Source organism: Zophobas morio, unplaced genomic scaffold, assembly GCF_036711695.1.
Source record: "Zophobas morio isolate AGI-343-1 ecotype UQ-CSIRO unplaced genomic scaffold, CSIRO_AGI_Zmor_V1 ptg000008l, whole genome shotgun sequence".
Taxonomy (NCBI): Eukaryota; Metazoa; Arthropoda; class Insecta; order Coleoptera; family Tenebrionidae; genus Zophobas; species Zophobas morio.
The window spans coordinates 7,431,842-7,450,543 of NW_026972113.1; the positions used below are offsets into that span (position 1 = coordinate 7,431,842).

The 18,702-nt window shown below is 39.5% G+C and overlaps 2 protein-coding genes across 4 annotated transcripts in view; both read right to left on the minus strand.

Annotated features, from left to right (window-relative positions):
• Positions 1–2,197: 2,197 nt before the first annotated feature.
• The window catches only part of LOC135125191 (autophagy-related protein 16-1), a 408,090-nt gene continuing 391,585 nt past the window's right edge, over positions 2,198–18,702 (minus strand). For 2 of the 3 annotated variants that reach the window (XM_064050587.1, XM_064050585.1), the window contains 2 exons: positions 2,756–2,902; positions 2,198–2,600 (listed from right to left, as the gene is read on the minus strand). In XM_064050587.1, coding sequence (XP_063906657.1) covers positions 2,486–2,600; positions 2,756–2,902 — 262 coding nt within the window. In that variant the 3' untranslated portion in view covers positions 2,198–2,485. The remainder of the gene's footprint in view (positions 2,601–2,755; positions 2,903–18,702) is intronic. The other variant, XM_064050586.1, reaches the window with a different exon arrangement.
• On the minus strand, positions 3,635–4,730 carry LOC135124782 (ATP-binding cassette sub-family C member 4-like). Its single transcript, XM_064049997.1, has 2 exons — positions 3,751–4,730; positions 3,635–3,701 (listed from the first exon to the last, which is right to left on the minus strand). Exons 1-2 carry the CDS (start codon positions 4,669–4,671, stop codon positions 3,672–3,674), a joined length of 951 nt encoding a protein of 316 aa, XP_063906067.1. The 5' UTR covers positions 4,672–4,730; the 3' UTR covers positions 3,635–3,671.

Genomic DNA, 18,702 nt, shown 5'->3' on the forward strand with positions numbered 1-18,702 from the left:
GCAACCAACATTACATCCAGACGACACCTGCTACCTATATGGAACCACTTAGGGGCTTTTAGACCCGTCACTATAACTTTATTTACTTGCGTAAACTCCATTACACTTTCCATCGGTGTATAAAGTATAAACAAAGCCACTTTAGTAGCGCGAAAAACACTTAAGCTTCAGTGAATAATTGATAAGCGAAAGAAAAGACCATTACGATGTTTATATTATGTGATTTTAGAAGTTCGGTGCTAGGTACAGCGCAACACCTGAAAAGCCCCACGTTAATATTTTAGCGAAACATGCTTTTAAAACCGTTTCTTAATGAACACAAAAAATATGTGCTGCGTATTTTCTTTCCACAGCGGTGTCCCATTCGAACGTCTGGATAAATTGGCATTCTTTTTAACACGGGATATTCTTCATATTACTTCGCCTGTATAAGAAACAACTTCCAAACAAGGCATAAAAAACAAGCTAAGTGATCGTATTTCTTTCACTTCAATTGTAATTACCCTTGTATATTAGTATAAGCACGGGGTGCGAATATCGGCGGATTTTTCATACACTCGGGCGGTTTTCGTGATTACCTACCACCTGAGAGCCCCTTACTTTAAGATAAATGACCGCAGTCTCCTGAAAGTCTCCATAGATCTTCATTTCCCGGAGACGTCTGACGCCGAGTCGGGTTCACATTCGGCTTATTGAGGAAATAAAAATAGAGGTGGTCCAAGTAAGCCTTCTCTTCTATTATTTCTTAAATCTGTCCACTATTTCATCCCCTAAATGGACGTTACACTGTTGTTTACGATTACTTATGGGACCATTAAGCCCCCCCGTATAAACAAACATCTTCACACCGAAACGCATTTATTTCTACAGATTTTATTTCGAGGGTTGTAAATTTCATTTATTTCGCATTTAGCTCGCCACTTAGCTTACGTGCAAGAGAAATCCCATTATCTCAGACGCCATCACGGCCTTAAGAGAGGGGAAAATGCCGCCGTTTTTCAACACAGCAAACAATTACGGGGTTCATATTTTACGGCGGCGCTTAAAGAAAACATAGACATGACGTTTTTTGCTCTTAATTTTAATGAATATTAAAATGACACCGATGTTTGAAGGGGCTTAGATTAAGCCGACCCTCGTAAATGTTGCAGTCTTAGCCATCGTGCCAAACGAACTCTGAATTTTTCAGCAGGACACGATCCGGAGTATCTATATCGGGACACCCGTTCGTCCCCCGAACACTCACCATTTAATCGCCGGACTAATTAAAATGTACCTCCTTTAGCTTTGTGGGGCTGTTAGTCAGCGTCTGCTGCATGAGGGTCGGGTAGATTGACTCGTGTCCACTAGGGTCATTAAATGATAAGCTTTCATCTGCATCGCTTGTCATCGTCGAGATGTATTAAATGGATATTGTCAACGAACCTCTGGGATTGATCGCGATGCAAGGCAAGTGAATGCGGTCAAAGCGAAATTATCCAGTTTCACGCATGATTTATGGATAGCGTAAATACAACACTACAACACAAACAAAGTGCATCGGTCTTGGAAAATTTCGTCGAATTTGGTCCTGACGGAAGATTAATTAATTCGTGTAACGTAGGTTTTCACTTTATGCACAATTATAAGGTCGAGGTTTTAGACAAAACGCTACAACTCGTTCTATTTCCTATTATAATCAATATCCGTTAGAGTGAGCCAGGGCGACATAAGTATCCACATATTTTCTTGCTAGTGGTAAGTTCTTTCTCACAAAGTACTGACGCTTCTTTCCTAAAACTCCTCTAAGGTTTCATTGGCTTCGTAAGCAACTTCCGAAGACTCCATAAAATACATCTCTTTCGATATTTTCGAAACCGGCTTACATACTGATCCAATTTAGTTAGGTATCAGCCGTCGCTTTACAACCACACAGTCCGATTTGTGTGAAAGTTCCACCTCGAAATTCAATTTCACAAATATGATAATACGGTTAATCGAAGCGAGGCTTGAGGCGCCGTGACGCCGTATAATTTTTTCGCCTGAATCTCCTCAGACACATATTCACTCACTCCTTTATTGCATATAGCGTCTGCAGAATTTTCCGTTCCGTGCCTTCCTTGAAACGACAATTCCATCAGGTAAAAATTCACAGTAAGCTTCTACATGATGCGTCCAACGCACGCGATCAGGTCAGGTGGGAAAGAAAACACCGTCGAAAAAATTAACTTTATAATCATAAACTGCAATACATAAGTACCCAAGGGAAGTCGGGTTCCTCTTGAAAATTTCCTTACAAAATATATAAGTGGTCGCAATAAAAAACTTACAACATTATAGTAACAACAACATTTAGACGAGGAATATATCAATATTATCGCACTTTCGGCCTTTCGATTCAACCAAATGGAAAGCAGTGATGTATATCTTAAGACTAGAGAAATTTAACTTGAGAATTTAATAACCGAACCATTACAGAACCTCTCGTGAGGTGATGCTATCTAAGTTAGATGTCGCTCCAGATGACGGCTTTCTTGGATCTGTCTACGCTGGCCAGCATGGTTCCGTACGGATGCCACCCAGTCGCCGTCACCGCGGACCTGGAGAAGAGGCCATGTGATCTTCACAACGCATGTAACAAACACCACACACGTGCAGCGAAGGCTACCTTTACATCTAAGTGAAACGTGACTCGCCGTCTTCCACCCTAACGTGGAACACGGCGCCCAAGCTCACACAAGCAAAAATCAAGCCGTCTAAATTTTAATTCACTTACGAGTGCTCCTTGAGGACGCCTTCCACCTTGGAAGAGCTCACGCCCCATATGTAGACGCTGCCGTCCGCCGAGCCCACCGCCAGATACTGCCCGTCCGGGCTGAAGGTGACCCTGGCCCAATCACAGCCTACTTTGAATCCATCCGAGCTGCAAAAAAACACGATAAGATCCCCTCTGTTGACACTCGCGCCGTTGACAAGTCATCAAAAACCCTCGGCAATTCATGTTTCCATCAATAAAAATTTTAAAACCGTTCCAAGAAAAATGGAAAAAATTTAAGTGCAAAGTGCGCGATAATGGTTAAAGTTTTCGGATCGGAGTTTTCACGCCAAAACACCGTCGAATATCTAATAAATCACGCGGACATCGGAGTGGGTGGAGTAATTCATTTTCGTAAGGAACGCGTTAAACACTTAACTTCTTCGGGAGAGAGGAAAAGTGGGTTAAGTGGAGACGCCAACAGGTCCTCTGTGTGGATAGCGGCCGTGATAAGACGGCACCCTGGGCGAGACTGATATCGCCATAAAGTCATCGTTTTTATCTTATGTCATTAATCTTATAGCAGTCGACAGGCACCCTGCCTGAATATCTGGTCCGGACTAGTGTATTTGCAAACTTCTTTATCGCCGGAGCGCACGACACATGCTCCGGGCGGATCGAACCAGTTTTATTAAATTGGAAGAGAGCATTCCGACTCTAACTTTGACGAAAGATCGCGACTTACCTCGAAATCAATTTGTCACAGCGCCACAAAAAAACTACAAGGTCTCTATAAACGAGGTCATGGAAGCGTGCCGCCTCTTACTTTACAAGGACTTTACCGTTCACACTTGAAAACATTAAAACTATAAAATTATTGTACAAAATAAAAAATCAATCCGTCAATCACAAGTTTATTCAGCTAAAAATACCAGCATTAACACTTCTTCAACTTTTCCGCATAGCTCTGAAACAAAAATCTCAATATATCACACCTTTCATCCACCACGACCTACTTTTCTCGCCAGCTCCCTCAAACCTTCTTCCATCTCGCTACAGTGCACGTGAACATAGTTATACAAAAACCCTTCCTTGTTTTCCAAAAGGGTATAAGCATGGTCGAACTCCACCACCGTACCAGCGTCCATCACAAGAACTTTGTCGGCATCCATCACCGTGCTCAGTCTATGTGCTATAACCAACACAGTGCAGCCACTAAATTTCGTGCGAATGATTGACTGTATCGTCCTATCAGTCCTCAGATCAATACTGGCTGTAGCTTCATCCAAAACCACGATTTTGTTTCGTCGGAGCAGAGCCCTACCCAAACACAGTAGCTGCTTTTGGCCCACACTCAAACTCGCAGTTTCATCTGTAACCACCGTGTCCAAACCCGACGGTAAATTAGCAACTGTAGACCCCAATTCGACTGCTTGCAGGACGTCCCAAATCTCCCGATCACTGTACACTTGCAGTGGGTCTAAATTTTTCCGGACGGTTTCCGGGAAGAGAATTGGGTGCTGCGGAACGATGGACATAGAGGACCGTAAAGACTCCACAGACATTTGTTTGGTGTCGTGTCCATCTACGAAAACCTTACCATGGAAAGGGTACAACCGAAAAAGCACAGACACAAGAGACGACTTCCCAGCTCCTGTTCGTCCCACGATACCAACAGTTTCGCCCGATTTGACTTCAAAAGAAATGTTATGGAGAACAGAAGCTTTTGGTGAATATTGTAGATAAACCGAGCGAAATTCCAGGTTGCCGTCAAGTGGTACCTTTTCTGGCAAGTTGATTCCAACATCGTGCAAAGGCGGACTTTTCCCATACGCTATCAAACGATGTACTGACACCAGGAAGTTGTCTATGTCACTCCATTGGTTCATATGAACCGAAGATGTGGCTATTATCATTGTGGATTGCGTTATGGTCATACCGACGATGATCGGTGAGACTGACCCTCCGAAAAGCAAATACCCATAGGTTACCAAAGCCACGTTGAGCACAGAAAGCACGTCCACCCAAAATCGTGCGACCAGTTGCATCACCAAGTTAAAATAGAAATACGCACTATGCTGATCTTGATGGTGATCAAACTCTCGGATCAAACTATCTTGGGCTGAGAAAGCCCGAATTGTGGTGAGTCCATGCAAAGACGACGAGAAGTGAGTAAAAGGTAACCTGTGACCTAAAAATTGTCAGTTAAGGAATCGGCGACTGTCACACTTACTCTGTTGTTCCAGCGAATTGATAGTGTGGTAATGTGGTAACCACACCAAAGAAATCAAACACACTACAACAATATACAACACCGTGGCAAATGTGAACCATACGTTGAGAACCGAAATTAAAACTAGGGCACCTACGATCATAAAAAATAATAGAGACGCGTTTAACACAACCGTGGGGAACAGTTCATCCGTGATTGCCAAATCTCTAGAAAAGGCACTCAAAATTCGTCCAGACGGTTCCATTTGGAAGAAATTCATAGATTCGTACATTACGCGCTGAAGTACCTTGTCATGCTGGGTTTTCGAAACGTGGCTGCATAGTTTTGAATACAACCACACACGCACTAGAATGAGGACAATGATAGCGGCGGCGAAACCACCAAAAAGATATATTAAAACGGTGCGCGTGACCATCCGGTTGTCGAACCAGATCAAGATAAAGTAGTCGAAAACATTACTGAGTACTTGGATGATGATCGACAATAAGAGGACAAAGGCGGTGTATACCCAGGTCCCGTCTTCCAGAAAAAAACCCCGATAAGTCTCCATCCGGCTAAACCCTTCCAGTTCTTTCTTGGTTTCGTCACGTATTACCTTTTGTCTGGGTGGTTCCTCGTAACTGTTCTCCAGTTCGGGCGTTAGCAACTCAAGACAAGTGAACTGAGAGTGGAGGTCGTCGTCTGTGGGATCAAGGATCACTTCTCCTCGTTCCACTAAGTAAACCCGGTCACACCTTTTGAGGTACTCCAAACTATGAGTGACCAAAATCACGCACTTGTCTTTCAAGAACCCTTTAATGCATTCGTCGAAAATGTGCCTTGCTACCCGACTATCAACAGACGCTAGAGGATCATCTAGGAGGTAAATATCAGAATCGCGATACACAGCTCGGGCCAAATTGAGCCGGGTTTTTTGGCCTCCGCTCAACGCCACTCCAGAATCTCCCACAATGGTTGAATCGCCATAAGGTAGAAGCTTCAAATCGTCTTCCAAACAACACACTTTGATGACTTTGGTGTACCTTTCCTCGTCCATTTTTTGACCAAACAAGATATTTTGTCTAACCGTGGAAGTAAAAATCCAGGGTTCTTGCGACGAGTAAGAGATGGACCCTCGGATGTCAATACTGCCTTCAAGTAAGTGGATTTCGTTCAAAATGGCGTACAAGATGGACGACTTTCCGCTGCCTGTAGTACCCGCAAAGGTCACAACTTCGCCTGTAGATGCTTTAAAATTGATCTTTCGTAAAGTGCAGTACAGTGAAGATGTGTCCCACTTGGCAGTTATATCTTTAGCCTCAATTACAAAGTTTGGGTTTGTGACAATACACCGGTCACTACTTTCGTGTAGTGGAGGTTCGTTGGAATTTTTATTACAGAGCAGGAAATTTTGAACCCTCTGTATCGAAATTCGGGCATCTGCAAGGTCTACAAGTGCGAAGGGCATAAAGACCGTCATGTTAATTCTGAGAGTCTCTAGTACGATTGCTAAGGGAAATATACCGAGTGTTGATGGTGAATCGATCAGAAAACAAGCTAAAAAATAGAAGAAAAAGTTGCCCTTGCCAATGAAGCCTTTTACAGATGCTATTAAAAAACGTAAGCGGGACACCGACGCTATTTTAGCTATTTCAAACCTAAAAAAAATATATTTTTTGGTTTCATTAATAATAAAACTTACCGTCTAGCCGTTTCTATGAATTTAATAAAGGCCTTTTCCCACACATACATTTTAATAATAAGAATTCCACGTACTGCGCTACTTATCAGACGAATTCTGTTATCAGTTCTAGTGGCAATTTTCATTCGAAGCAACGACACTTTCTTTGATATGTGGTCTACGGGTGAAGCTATACTAATGTATGTGAAAAAATAAGCACTTACATAGTAGTACCGAGCTTATGATTGAAGGTACTAAAAGAGTAAGGGTCACGTGACCATACCAAACATCAAAATAATACGTTGCTATTATTATCTTCACAGGAACGATTAAAACAAGAAAAGGCAAATATCTACACACATTATCCAAACGTTTCAAGTCATTCGAAAATAAATTTATTACTTGTCCAATGGTACTTGAACCCAGGTCCCTCCTCTGCAGTTTCAAGCAATGTTTGTATATCAAACAACCACAAGCTATGCGTAATTTCATCCCTATCACAGTTCCTTTGAACATCGACCACTCATAAGAAACCTCACTCAGTGCGGAAAGAAAGACAAACAAAGTCGCATACAAGTACGCTTCGTTTTGACTAACTGGCGACTCCTTGGAAAAATATTCCAGTAGCTTTTTCAACGAGTAGGGTTGAAATATTCTGAAGATGCAAAAAGGTAAAAGCTAGCAGAAAGCTCCGACGTACTTACAACACAAATATGTCACATAGACAGTGTATAAAAGAGAATACGCAAAATTCTACTAAGAACAGTTTTATGATTGCCCTTTGTAAAGATGGTTGTTTTGATGATTTTTCCTTTTCCCATGCTGCTTCCAATATGTTGCCTAATCGCTCCGACTGGTGGTTCCGTGACGTTCCGTAAACGCCCTCTTCGTTGAAGCTTTTTTTGAGATTGGCCACAAACTTGGGGAGCTTCCAGCTATATACGAGTACCACAAGAACGAAGATTTTGTCGGAAGTTCTATTTTACACTTACCAACAGAAAATATAAGCCAATATGTTAATATTTCCTTTTGAATTTTCAGTTCTACTGCGTTGGTGGTAATCCATTGCTGCAGAGTTTCCAACGGTATAAACTTTCCATATGCCATTTTTTTAGAACACAATATTGGCAGAAGGTAACGACAATAAACTGATAACACGAGTACACATAATTGGTACTTTAGCTATTGTGGTGATAGCTGAGTCAAATATTATGCGAAATTACATATTTTATCTACTATTTTACTATAGTAGATTATGTTTAAAAATTCAAACTAACCAGTTAATATTTCGGATAAGACGGTCACTGTTTGACGAAATAAATATAAATAACTCTTCTAAAAAAAAAAAAAAAACACACACACACACACACGCCTAAAATGTAGTCTTTACAAAAAAAGTCAAAAAATCTATACGTTTCACACAGCCATCTCATAATAAACTGTAAAGAAATAACACAAACGGAGTCATTATTAACAAAATTACCGTCTTCCTCGCGATATTCGCTTGAATAAATATATTTTTTTAATTCAGCACACAACTTCTTTTGATCTTTGGCTTCGAGGATAATATTACGTAAATAATTACGTTTCATTTTGAATGCTAAATTATGTAACGTTGCGTTGTACGCAACCGACAATGCGAAGAAGAAAAAGCGTTGCCTATATAGAGACACCGTAATTGCAGGAGACTCGAGGCAGTTTCTTCCTTCGAGTGTCTGAAACGCACAATGCTGCAGCACGAATTATTAAAAAAATGGAAAGTTATCGTGAAAAATTTCGCCCACTTTGCGAAAATAATGCGCGTTTTAATTCGCTTTAATACAACTCGCCAACAAGAAGATATTTAATGGGATTCCTCTGCAAAAATTGTATTCGTGGAAGTTTTCAAGTAAATCAAGAAAGAAAGGTGACGCAACTTCAAATCTAAAACCAAAAATCAGCGTGGGTTTTAAATACCAATAAATCTTTCCTAATAATTTAGCTTCACGGGGACATCAACAGTTCATCTTTAATAAAACTTAAACGTGCTCGCTGCGCTCGCATTATATGTATATGGAAGACTAAGAACACGTTCGAGATGCAAAGAACGAGAAAGACGATAAGGACTAGAAGGACAATCAGGATTAGAAGGACTGGAAGAACAAGAAAGTCCAGAAGAACATGAAAACGACGAGAACGAACGAGAATGATGAGAATTAAACCAATGAGAACGACACGAGAATAACAAGAAAGACTAAAAGTATGAGATGAACTAGAAGAACACGAGAACGACAAGAACAACTTCAGGATAACAAAGAACAAAGCGAGATTGACAATAAGGACAAGGATGAGAAAAACAAGGAAGTCAACAAGGACACGACAACCATGAGCATGACATGAGAATGACGGGAAAGAAAAGACAGCTACGCAGAACCAGTAGGATGCGAAAGACTAGAGAGAGATAACTAGAAGAAAAATGATAAAAACGAGAAGGACACAGGAATGACAAGAACGCCATGAGGATAATGAAGAACAGGCGGAGAATGGCAAGAATGACATAACAATGACAACAACGAAAGAGAATGCTACGAAACCGATGAGAACGACGGGAGATTAATGAAGAACGACTCGAATAAGAAGCGAGAACGTCAAATAACGAAAAGTACGAGAATGACGAGGACTAGAAAGACGAGAAGAACAAGAACATCGAAAAGGACACAAAAATGACTAGAGCGAGAAGAATGACAAGGACGACTCAAGGATAATGAAGAATAAGTACTCGGAGAAGAACAAGAATAACACCAGAAGAACGAGGAACGACTAGGACTCGTATGACGGGAAGTACAAGAAAGACTACAAGGATACGAAGAACGAGAAGAGGCTAAGGTCAGCCCCCATAAATTAAGAATCCAGAATCCAGAAGAACGATAAGAACACGAGAACGACACGAGAATAACAAAGAAAGAAGCCAGAACGACGGGAACGAGCGAAAAATATGAGATAGACAAAACGAAGAAAACTGCCCGAGAATGATACGAGAACGACAAGAAGAATCCGGACTAGAAAGACGATACGAAACAGAAAGACGAGGAGAACGGGGAGGTCGTGAAGGACACAATGACGACGAGAATGACAGGAATGACACGACAGCTACGAAGAACGAGTAGGATGAGAAGGGCAAGAAGGACGAAAAGGACACGGGAATGCAAGAACGACATGAGGATAACAAAGAATAGGGAAGAATGACAAGAGTGACATGAGAATGAAAAGAACGACAAGAGAGCAACGAAGAACGACGCCAATAAGAAATCGAGGGACGAAAACAAATGGAGAACGACCAATAACGAAACGTACGAGAATGATGAGAAGGACTAGAAGAATTTGAAGGACGAGAGGAACAAGAAGGTTGAAAACAACACAAAAGCGATGAGAACAACACAAAAATGAAGGGATTTACACGACGATGAACGAAAAGGACGAGAAAGAGGTCGAAGATGAGAAGAACACGGGAATGACAAGAGGGAGACGAGAACAAGACAACGACTAAGAGCAAGTAGAATATGAGAATGAGAACAATGAGAACGACACAAGAACGACATGAGAATCACAAGATTCACGACAATAGTTTGAGAATGACATGAAAATGACGAGAAGTACACGAAAATGTCGCAAATGATATGAGATCGCGTAGGGCAAGGAGGATGAAAGAAAGAGAAGAACCATAAGAACTCGAAGGACGAGAAGGACACGAGAACCACAAAAAAAAACACGAGAATGACTTAAATGAAATGACAGTCACGAAGAACGAGTAGAACAGGAACGGACAGGACGAGAAGAATAAGGGAATGACATGAACCTCACGAAAATAACGAAGAGAATGACGAGAATGACACGACAGCCCGAAGAACGAATAGGACGTGAAGAGCGAAAATGACGAAAAAGAGGAGAATGATGAAAAGGACGAGAAGAACAATGGAATGACAAGAACGACATAAGAACAACGAAAATGAACGAGAATGACACGAAAAAGATGAGGACTGAGAATAGCTCAGATAAGAAAAACGAGGAAGGACGGAAATGAAACTAGAAAGACAAATAACCTCAAAAACGAGAATAACCTCAAGCACCAGAGGGACTACAAGGACGAGAAAAACAAAAAAGTCGAAGAAGGACACGAAAACGACTAAAACAACACGAGAATGGTGGGAATAACACAACAGATACGAAAAACGTGCAGAAAGAGAACCGAAAGGACGAGAAACAACACGAAGACGAAAATAATGACAAGGACGAAAATAACGAATATCAAGCAAAAATATAAAGACGAGAACGAAACGCGGACGAGAAAAACGACGAAGAATGAAAAGAGAACAAAGACAACGTAACGAGAATGACGAAACGTCACGATAACGCTGAAGATCATGAGAAAGACTAAGGACATGAAAATGACGAATACTACACGAGAATGTCGAAAATGATATGAGATCGCGTAGGGCAAGGAGGATGAAAGAAAGAGTAGAACCATAAGAACTCGAAAGGCGAGAAGGACACGAAAACCACAAACAAACACGAGAATGACAGAAATGAAACGACAGCCCGAAGAACGAGTAGTACGTGTAGAGCGAAAATGACAAAAAAGAGGAGAAGGACGACAAGGACGAGAAGAACAATGGAATGACAAGAACGACATGAGGATAACGAAGAACAGAAGAACAATGACAAGAACGACATAAGAACAACGAAAATGAACGAGAATTACATGAAAACGATGAAGACTGAGAACAGCTCAGATAAGAAAAACGAGGAAAAACGGGAACGAAGCTAGAACGACAAATAACCATAAAAACGAGAATAACCTCAAGCACCAGAGGGACTACAAGGACGAGAAAAACAAAAAAGTCGAAGAAGGACACGAAAACGACTAAAACAACACGAGAATGGTGGGAATAACACAACAGATACGAAAAACGTGTAGAAAGAGAACCGAAAGACGAGAAACAACACAAAGACGAAAAGAATGACAAGGACGAAAATAACGAATATCAAGCAAAAATAGAGGGACGAGAACGAAACGCGGACGCGAAAAACGACGAAGAATTAAAAGAGAACAAAGACAACGTAAAGAGAATGACGAAACGTCACGATAACGCTGAAGATCATGAGAAAGACTAAGGACATGAAAGTGACGAACACTACACGAGAATGTCGAAAATGATATGAGATCGCGTAGGGCAAGGAGGGTGAAAGAAAGAGTAGAACCATAAGAATTCGAAGGACGAGAAGGATACGAGAACCACAAAAAAAAACACGAGAATGACATAAATGAAACGACAGTCACGAAGAACGAGTAGAACAGGAACGGGCAGGACGAGAAGAATAAGGGAATGACATGAATCTCACGAAAATAACGAAGAGAATGGCGAGAATGACACGACAGCCCGAAGAACGAATAGGACGTGAAGAGCGAAAATGACGAAAAAGAGGAGAAGGATGACAAGGACGAGAAGAACAATGGAATGATACGAACGACATGAGGATCACAAAGAACAGGAGAACAATGACAAGAACGACATAAGAACAACGAAAATGAACGAGAATGACATGAAAACGACGAGGACTGAGAACAGCTCAGATAAGAAAAACGAGGAAAAACGGGAACGAGGCTAGAACGACAAATAACCACAAAAACGAGAATAACCACAAGCAGCAGAGGGACTACAAGGACGAGACAAACAAAAAAGTCGAAGAAGGACACGAAAACGATTAAAACAATACGAGAATGGTGGGAATAACAGGACAGCTACGAAAAACGTGTAGAAAGAGAACCGGAAGGACGAGAAACAACACAAAGATGAAAAGAATGACAAGTACGAAAATAACGAATATCAAGCAAAAATAGAAGGACGAGAACGAAACGCGGACGCGAAAAACGAGGAAGAATGAAAAGAGAACAAAGACAACGTAACGAGAATGACGAAACGTCACTGATAACGCTGAAGAGCATGAGAAAGACTAAGGACAAATAGAATAAGAGGATGAGAACAACGGAAACGGCACAAGAACGATACCAGAACAACAATATCTAAATAACATGAGGATGACAAGAAAACAACACGGGGATAACGAAGAACAAGAAAAAGGACAAGGACGAGAATGGCACCAAAAGACGAGAAGGTGGAGAAGGATGACAAGGGCGAGAAGAATAATGGAATGACAAGAACAACATGAGAATAATGAAGAATAGGAGAAAAATGATAAGAATGACATGAGAAGGACGAAAACGAGCGAGAATGACACGAAAACGATGAAGATGCACGACAAATAACCAGAAGAACGAGAATGACTCTAGCACCAGAAGAATTAGAAGGACGAGAAGAACAAGAAAATCGAAAAGGACACGAAAACGACGAAAACAATACGAGAAAAACAGGAACATGACAAGAACGGCACGAACATAACGAAGAACACGTAAAAATAGAAGGACGAGAACCGATTGTGGACGGAGAGAACGACGAAGAACGAAACGAGAACAAAGAGAACGTAACGAGAATAACGAAACGACACGCTAACGACGAAGAGCATGAGAAAGACTAAGAACAAGTAGAAAAAGAGGATGAGAACCACAAAAACGACAAAAGAACGACACGAGAACAAGGTCTATAAGAATGACAAAAACGCCATGAAAACAACGAGATATAGGAGCAGAATGACGAGAATGCCATGAGAACGACAAGAACGAACGAGAATGACACGAAAACAAAGAGAACAACTCAGATACGAAAGACTAGTAAAGAAGAATAAATATCCTAAAATCTTGAAAAATTTGTCAACCACTTCCTTAAAACTATGTTTAGTGAAGTCACATAAAAGCAGAAGTGAAGAAAAAATTAGGACAGAGATAATAAAATAACCGTCTCTGAAACAAGAATGAGGAAGTAGAGTGCACTCAAGGCGGAATAATTTATGTAAATGACGGCTTTGTTATGATTAAAACACATTTGTAGGAAATTTATGCAAAACTAAAAAATACAAATTAATTTCCATTAGAACCAATTTATTTAATTACTATATAAGAGTTCTCGTGAGAAAAGTTTCACTGCAGCTGCACGAAAACAACGGGAAAATTTTTATGACTCCTCATTTAAATAGGTCATAACACGACAGCGACTTTGATTAAAATCCAGTCGCTTGTAGGTGATCTCAAGGAAACCTAGAATTTTAAAAGTAATCGGTTCGGTAGTTTCGGAGAAACAACAGAAACAAATCTTCTCTTACAACAGAAAACAAAATTATGCAAACGTCGGTAATGAATATCATAGCAATAAAAAAGGTCAGAACCGCCTCCCATTCCGGCGACCTTCCCCAAATAAATTCGCCTCGTCCGAGCATCGGCTTTCTATGGTACAACTTGTTTAAAAGATGTTTGTTGGATTCCGTCTATTCGCTTGAACGCAACATTACGATCGAAACGGGAGTACATCATAGGGTGCGATATTCTGGTTCGATAACGGCGCAGTTTGAGATAGGGACTCAAAGCGAATTGTCGTTATTTCGTTGGGATTAAGGAACGATTGAGCGTATCTACCGAGTCGCTCAAAAGACTGAAAATTCAAAGGCGAAAGAAAGATAGCGATGAGCTTTATGAACCGGCTTTAAAAATACCAGAGCAGTCAGCTAGTTTTACGCCGATATGAATTATCGGCTTTTTATTGTCTAAGAAACGGAGTGCACGAGAAAAGGACTACATTGTGGAAGAATTCGGGAATAATCAGAACGGTATTAGGGAATTTCGGGCGACTGAGGATGGAATTTTAATCAAGTAGGCACGATGGAGTGGCGTGGCGGCTTCCGATTAGCTGAGATTATGTACCTCTACAAAAAAAAAAGAAAATCAACTGCGCACCCTGTATACTTGTGGCGTCTGTACTGCCCGAAACGAGAGTGAAATTTCCCAAAGCCCTGTTTACACGCTACGAAACTGCGTCGTATATTCCACCGCGCCAAGCAAAAACCCGTACGTTCATTCCCAATCTAATTTCCTTTCTCCGATAGCTCGAACATTTTCATGACTCAGATCAAGTTTTATCGTGAAATTTTACAGTTTTCAGCTGTTGGAAGTCGTTCCCGTTGAGATACGCGCCAATAATGGCTGCTTTAGTACGAAGAATTGGCGATAAGTGCATTTGTCCGGTTTTATTGCAGTGTTTTTGCTTAACAATACTACAATAACGCTTCACACTATAAATATCATCCCATAAAGTCGGCATTCTGTTGGAGAGAAAACTTTTTTATTGTAAGAAATCCACATAAAATTAACCCTCGACATGACAGATTTATTTTTATATCAGCGATTGAATTTTATCGGCTTTTTAAACGGCATCGATCACAACGAGGAAGTTTAACTGGGAATCTAATGTTTCGCGATAAGGAAAATGTTGATGGAGGAATGAAAGAAAGCGAAAGTCTGATGGGGATCGATGTTTGTTTTTCGATGTAATGATAAATGCGTTTTATTAGCGTAATGGAAACTGAATAAATATGCACAAATGGACGTTGTTTAATTATCGGAAAATATAAAAATGGTGGATGCGCCGGGAGCTGAAATATTTCGTCGAAATTCTATTATTCTAAATTAACTCATTGGTCGTTCATACATTCATTGTAACGGTTCTCATGCAATTTCAACTAATTTCACGCACAGAAAAAATAAACAAACCAAAATTTTTAAATAGCTTACTCTAAATATTTTCATGAAATATTTGGAAATATTTTGGGCGTCGTTTTTCATAACTCTTGCATATTTTTTCGTTTCTCGGTTCGCTTGACTGTATTGAATTTCCACAAAAAAAACTTTCCTATATCGTATGAACATTGAAACGCAAAAGACAGACTATGTAAAATATGACAACTAAAAATGTAAAAGGGTGCAGTTTTTTCGATTTAATTTAACCTTAGTGCCTGTAGTTATAAAATTCCCCCGTGCTGTTTGACGATCGCAGAAAGCCTATCTAGATTTTAGCATCTTATTGCTATTTTGACTGACAGCGAAACAGATAAAATCTAAATTGAATCAAGAAATAAAACACTGATTTAGTTCAAGTCAACTTTAATTAACCGTCACTAAAATCGATTCTACGAATATAATTTTCCCCGAAATCACCCCAACTGGGAAAAATTTAGATGTTCAAAGTTCTAGTTAATAATTCAGTCTTCATCCTTTTCCAGCCTTTCTTACCATTTCCTGCTTTTAGAGTCCTCATATTTTCGTTTATTTGTGGCTTAACTGTTTTCACATTTTTTAAAAATATTTCATAGGTCACAGTTTAATGCACATCGAAATTGTTTTCGTTATGCATTATTTAGCTCATATTTGTTCACGTTGTATTTGCATCCAACCTGCTACTTCGAGCGTAAATTAATTTCCATGATCTCGTGTTTTTAATTATAAATTTCAAACTACCGACAATTTTGCTTTTTTGTGCACCATGCCGAGGAATTAAAAGTTAATATAATCAGAACGAAACAAAAAAAAACAGCTGCTCCGTCTTCTCAAACTACCAAGTTTGTGCAAAAATTAATAGAGACTAATGTAAATAAAACGTACTTAGTAAAAGACAACCAATATCGCAATTTACAGTTTAGCTTTATGTGCTGTATTTATTTGGAAAAGCAATCAGTTGCCTATAAAAACACCGAAGTTTCTCGAATGTCGAATTTAAAAAAAATGCAAAGTTGTTCGAGCAAAATTCCGCTCAGTTTTGTAAAAAACACTACCCTCTTTAATTTTGTTTAATAAATCTCGGAAAATATTTAATCGATGAACATCGTGGGATTCCTCTAGAAAAGAAATCTAGTCGTGAAGCTTCAAGTAAATCAGGAAATAGAGGATTAAGTTCGATTTATGTCGGGCAAAGCTTACATCCAACATCCTGTTACAGAAATTACGTCTAAGAACTGTCTTAAATAAAATAATCAAATGCGAGCGCAGCGAGGCTCAGACCACTTTATTATGGTTAACATTCCAGTGTGTGTTTTAAATCAATAAAATTTTCCTAAAAATGTACCTTCACAGGGGCATTGGAAAGTTGTCTTTAATACACCTAAACGTGCTCGCTGCGCTCGCATTTTGTATATATTTGAGGCTAAGACAGTCTTGTTGCGCCTCCGGTGGGAATCGAACCGCACGTTTACCGCTTGCCGGGCGGGTGCCCTTACCACTCGACTACAGAGGAGCTTATCTTTCCTGGCTTACACTACGTATTATTGTGCCGCCACAAGTTTATAAACATCCATCTTCCAGAAATCTGTGTTTCCAATGTAAATATAATTTTTCTAATAATTTACCTTCGTAGGGACATGGAAGATTCATATCTAATAACACCCAAACGTGCTCGCTACACTCGCATTTTATTTATATCGACGGTTAAGATACTTTTGAAGGAATTAATGTTTTGTACAGGTGCCTCTGAGGCTAAATTAATTTAAAAACCACACGCACAAAATGCGAGCGCAGCGAGCACTTTTAGGTGGCATTCGATCAATTTTACAAACATATACCTATATTCCAGAAGCCTGTGTTTTGCATACCAATAAAACTTTTCCTTACAATTTACCTTCACAGGGACATCGAAAAGTCATCTTTAGTAACGCCTAAACATGCTCGCTGCGCTCGCATTATATGTATATTAGATATTAAGACTATTTTGAAATCATGTCTGTGTTTGCAATAGCGATAAAACTTTGGCTAATAATTTACCTTCACGGACATTGAAAAGTAATCTTTAATAACACCTAAACGTGCCTAAACATATAATTCACCACGCCCACCCACCCCGCCTCCATTTCAGTGATTCATTTACTTCTAAGGTAAGATTGATTTTGGTAAATAACATACCCTTCAAGAAAATAAAGGGTGGGTGGGAGGGGCTAGTACTTGATAAGATAAGACTGATTGTGGCAAACAACATACCCTCTAGGAAATAGAGGGCGGGCGGGCGGGGCTAGTACTTGACTGAGATAAGACTGATTTTGGTAAATGACATATCACGACACATCAACGACATCCTACTTAAAAACATGTTTTACATGGTAGAGAAATAAGCATTTTGCAATTAAGCTCCGCCTCTCGACTCACGACGAATAAGAAAATTCGTCACAATTGAAATGAGGGTGGGTGGGTGGGGTTTATATTTTGCCTTCCTTTTTCTTGTATGTACGTAGTTTTCTATTCGCGACAAGAAACTGAAAACTGTGGGAGATAAAATTTATCATTTTAAACATGTTTTCAGTTTTTTTTTGTAAAGAATATGTACATTAAGAAGAAAAAAAAGTCAGATTATAATTTATCAATTTTTAAAATTTAATTTTTTGTAATTTATTCAAGATCAGGTATGGTCGATTCAATTTTGTTTGCCGTTTTCGCATGTTTCAAATCTGTCTTGAGGTTACAATTTGCCGTTAAATATTTCAAAAATTATTTATAATCTTCACTTTTTAATTGGATTTTATTGGTTATACATAGTTCAGTTGTTAATGTTGGCGAAAAATCATGTTCATCTGTCATGAGAAATGCTTGAATTTACGAGCACTGATTCACTGTTTTTCTTATTAAAAATAAGTTTAAATTATTTTAAGGCTACTTTTCTGATTTATTTGATTCGTAAGGAATATCTTAATTGCAAAATATTATTGTCTGCAAACTTAAATCTCTTAAATTTTCACTGTCATTTCCTTAAAGTCGTCTTGCTTTAGCCAAGACTTTTTTCCAATTTTTGACTCCGCTTCTGTGTTAAATGTCAAATAATCCGTCTAATATTACACATAATTTAGGCAATTTAAGTTAAAACTAGAACAAAAGATAGTTTATCAATTTTTTTGTCGTTTTCGCATGTCATAGTCCGTTTTAAATCTAAATACCTTCAGCTCAAAATTTGCCGCTAAATTAAATTTAATAATTTTTTTTTTAATTAAAATCTGGATAAATTTAGCTACTAACTGCCTCTTGGTCGGGCAACCAATGAATAATGCGTCACAACTGAGATTGGGGCGGGTGGGTGGGGCTCTTTTTTATTTTTGTTTTTGTTAACATATATATTT

Bases quoted from the DNA above. Each gene is read 5' to 3' on its own strand.
- LOC135124782 (XM_064049997.1), bottom strand. From the start codon at position 4,671: ATGACCATAACGCAATCCACAATGATAATAGCCACATCTTCGGTTCAT. The intron at 3,702-3,750 runs GTAGGTCGTGGT...TTTTTGTTTCAG, and splicing joins TGAGGGAGCTGGCGAGAAAA to AGCTATGCGGAAAAGTTGAA.